Here is a 739-nt window from a genome sequence, read left to right as displayed (position 1 = left end):
GGGGGGGGGAGTTAGAGCATGTCCATAAATCTTCGTGTTAGTTTTCCATTGGACCCGAGCCTCCTTCCAAAGATCACGTAGTTAGTTAGTTCTAACGCCCGTCCCTAACGAGGTTTCACTGGTTTTGGCAAAGACTCATTTTCACATGCGGACCCTGCGCTGCTCCTTCCAGAACTCGGCGATCCCTCGGGACAGCGCTAGCTCTGCCAGGCCCCTGCACTCCTGGGGGGTGAACCCCACCAGCGCCGTGCCCGTGACGGCGACCCCCTGCCCCCCCGCCAGCTGGGCCACCCTCGCTGTGATCAGGGACGCTGGCGCATGGCGGTACAGCTGGCCGCCGATGCTGAAACAAGGCCACGGGTCACCTGCGTCCGTGTCCCCCGTCGGGCTCCCCTTCACGCTCTCCACATTACAGGCGATCTCCACAGCGCCCTCATGTGGCAAGGCCAGCACCTGCACCCCCGGCAGCCCCCCCGGGGCCGACTCCCGGATGGCCGCGGCGATGCCGCGTCCCACGGCCACGTCACGGGTATCGATGGTGACGTTGCAGTTCGTGACGTACGGACCGGCCCCGACGCCTGCAGGACATCCGCCAAAATCAGACGTAAACACTCAGGCATGTCAACATTTCCTAGTAGAAACCCAAAATACAAAATGTATAAATGTATGATGAACCTGACAATGAGCAGAATACGTCCCCTTTAACCCTCATGTTGTCCTCATGTTGTCCCCATGTTGT

The 739-nt window shown here is 59.9% G+C and overlaps 1 protein-coding gene across 1 annotated transcript in view; it reads right to left on the bottom strand.

Annotated features, from left to right (window-relative positions):
• Positions 1 to 96: 96 nt before the first annotated feature.
• The window catches only part of ftcdnl1 (formiminotransferase cyclodeaminase N-terminal like 1), a 7741-nt gene continuing 7098 nt past the window's right edge, over positions 97 to 739 (bottom strand). Inside the window, exon 6 of the mRNA XM_032529686.1 lies at positions 97 to 578. Coding sequence (XP_032385577.1) covers positions 142 to 578 — 437 coding nt within the window. The 3' untranslated portion in view covers positions 97 to 141. The remainder of the gene's footprint in view (positions 579 to 739) is intronic.

The sequence above is a fragment of the Etheostoma spectabile genome, chromosome 11, assembly GCF_008692095.1.
Source record: "Etheostoma spectabile isolate EspeVRDwgs_2016 chromosome 11, UIUC_Espe_1.0, whole genome shotgun sequence".
NCBI lineage: Eukaryota > Metazoa > Chordata > Actinopteri > Perciformes > Percidae > Etheostoma > Etheostoma spectabile.
Note: the sequence above shows the minus strand (reverse complement) of the source record. Positions and strands in the feature narration are given on the sequence as shown.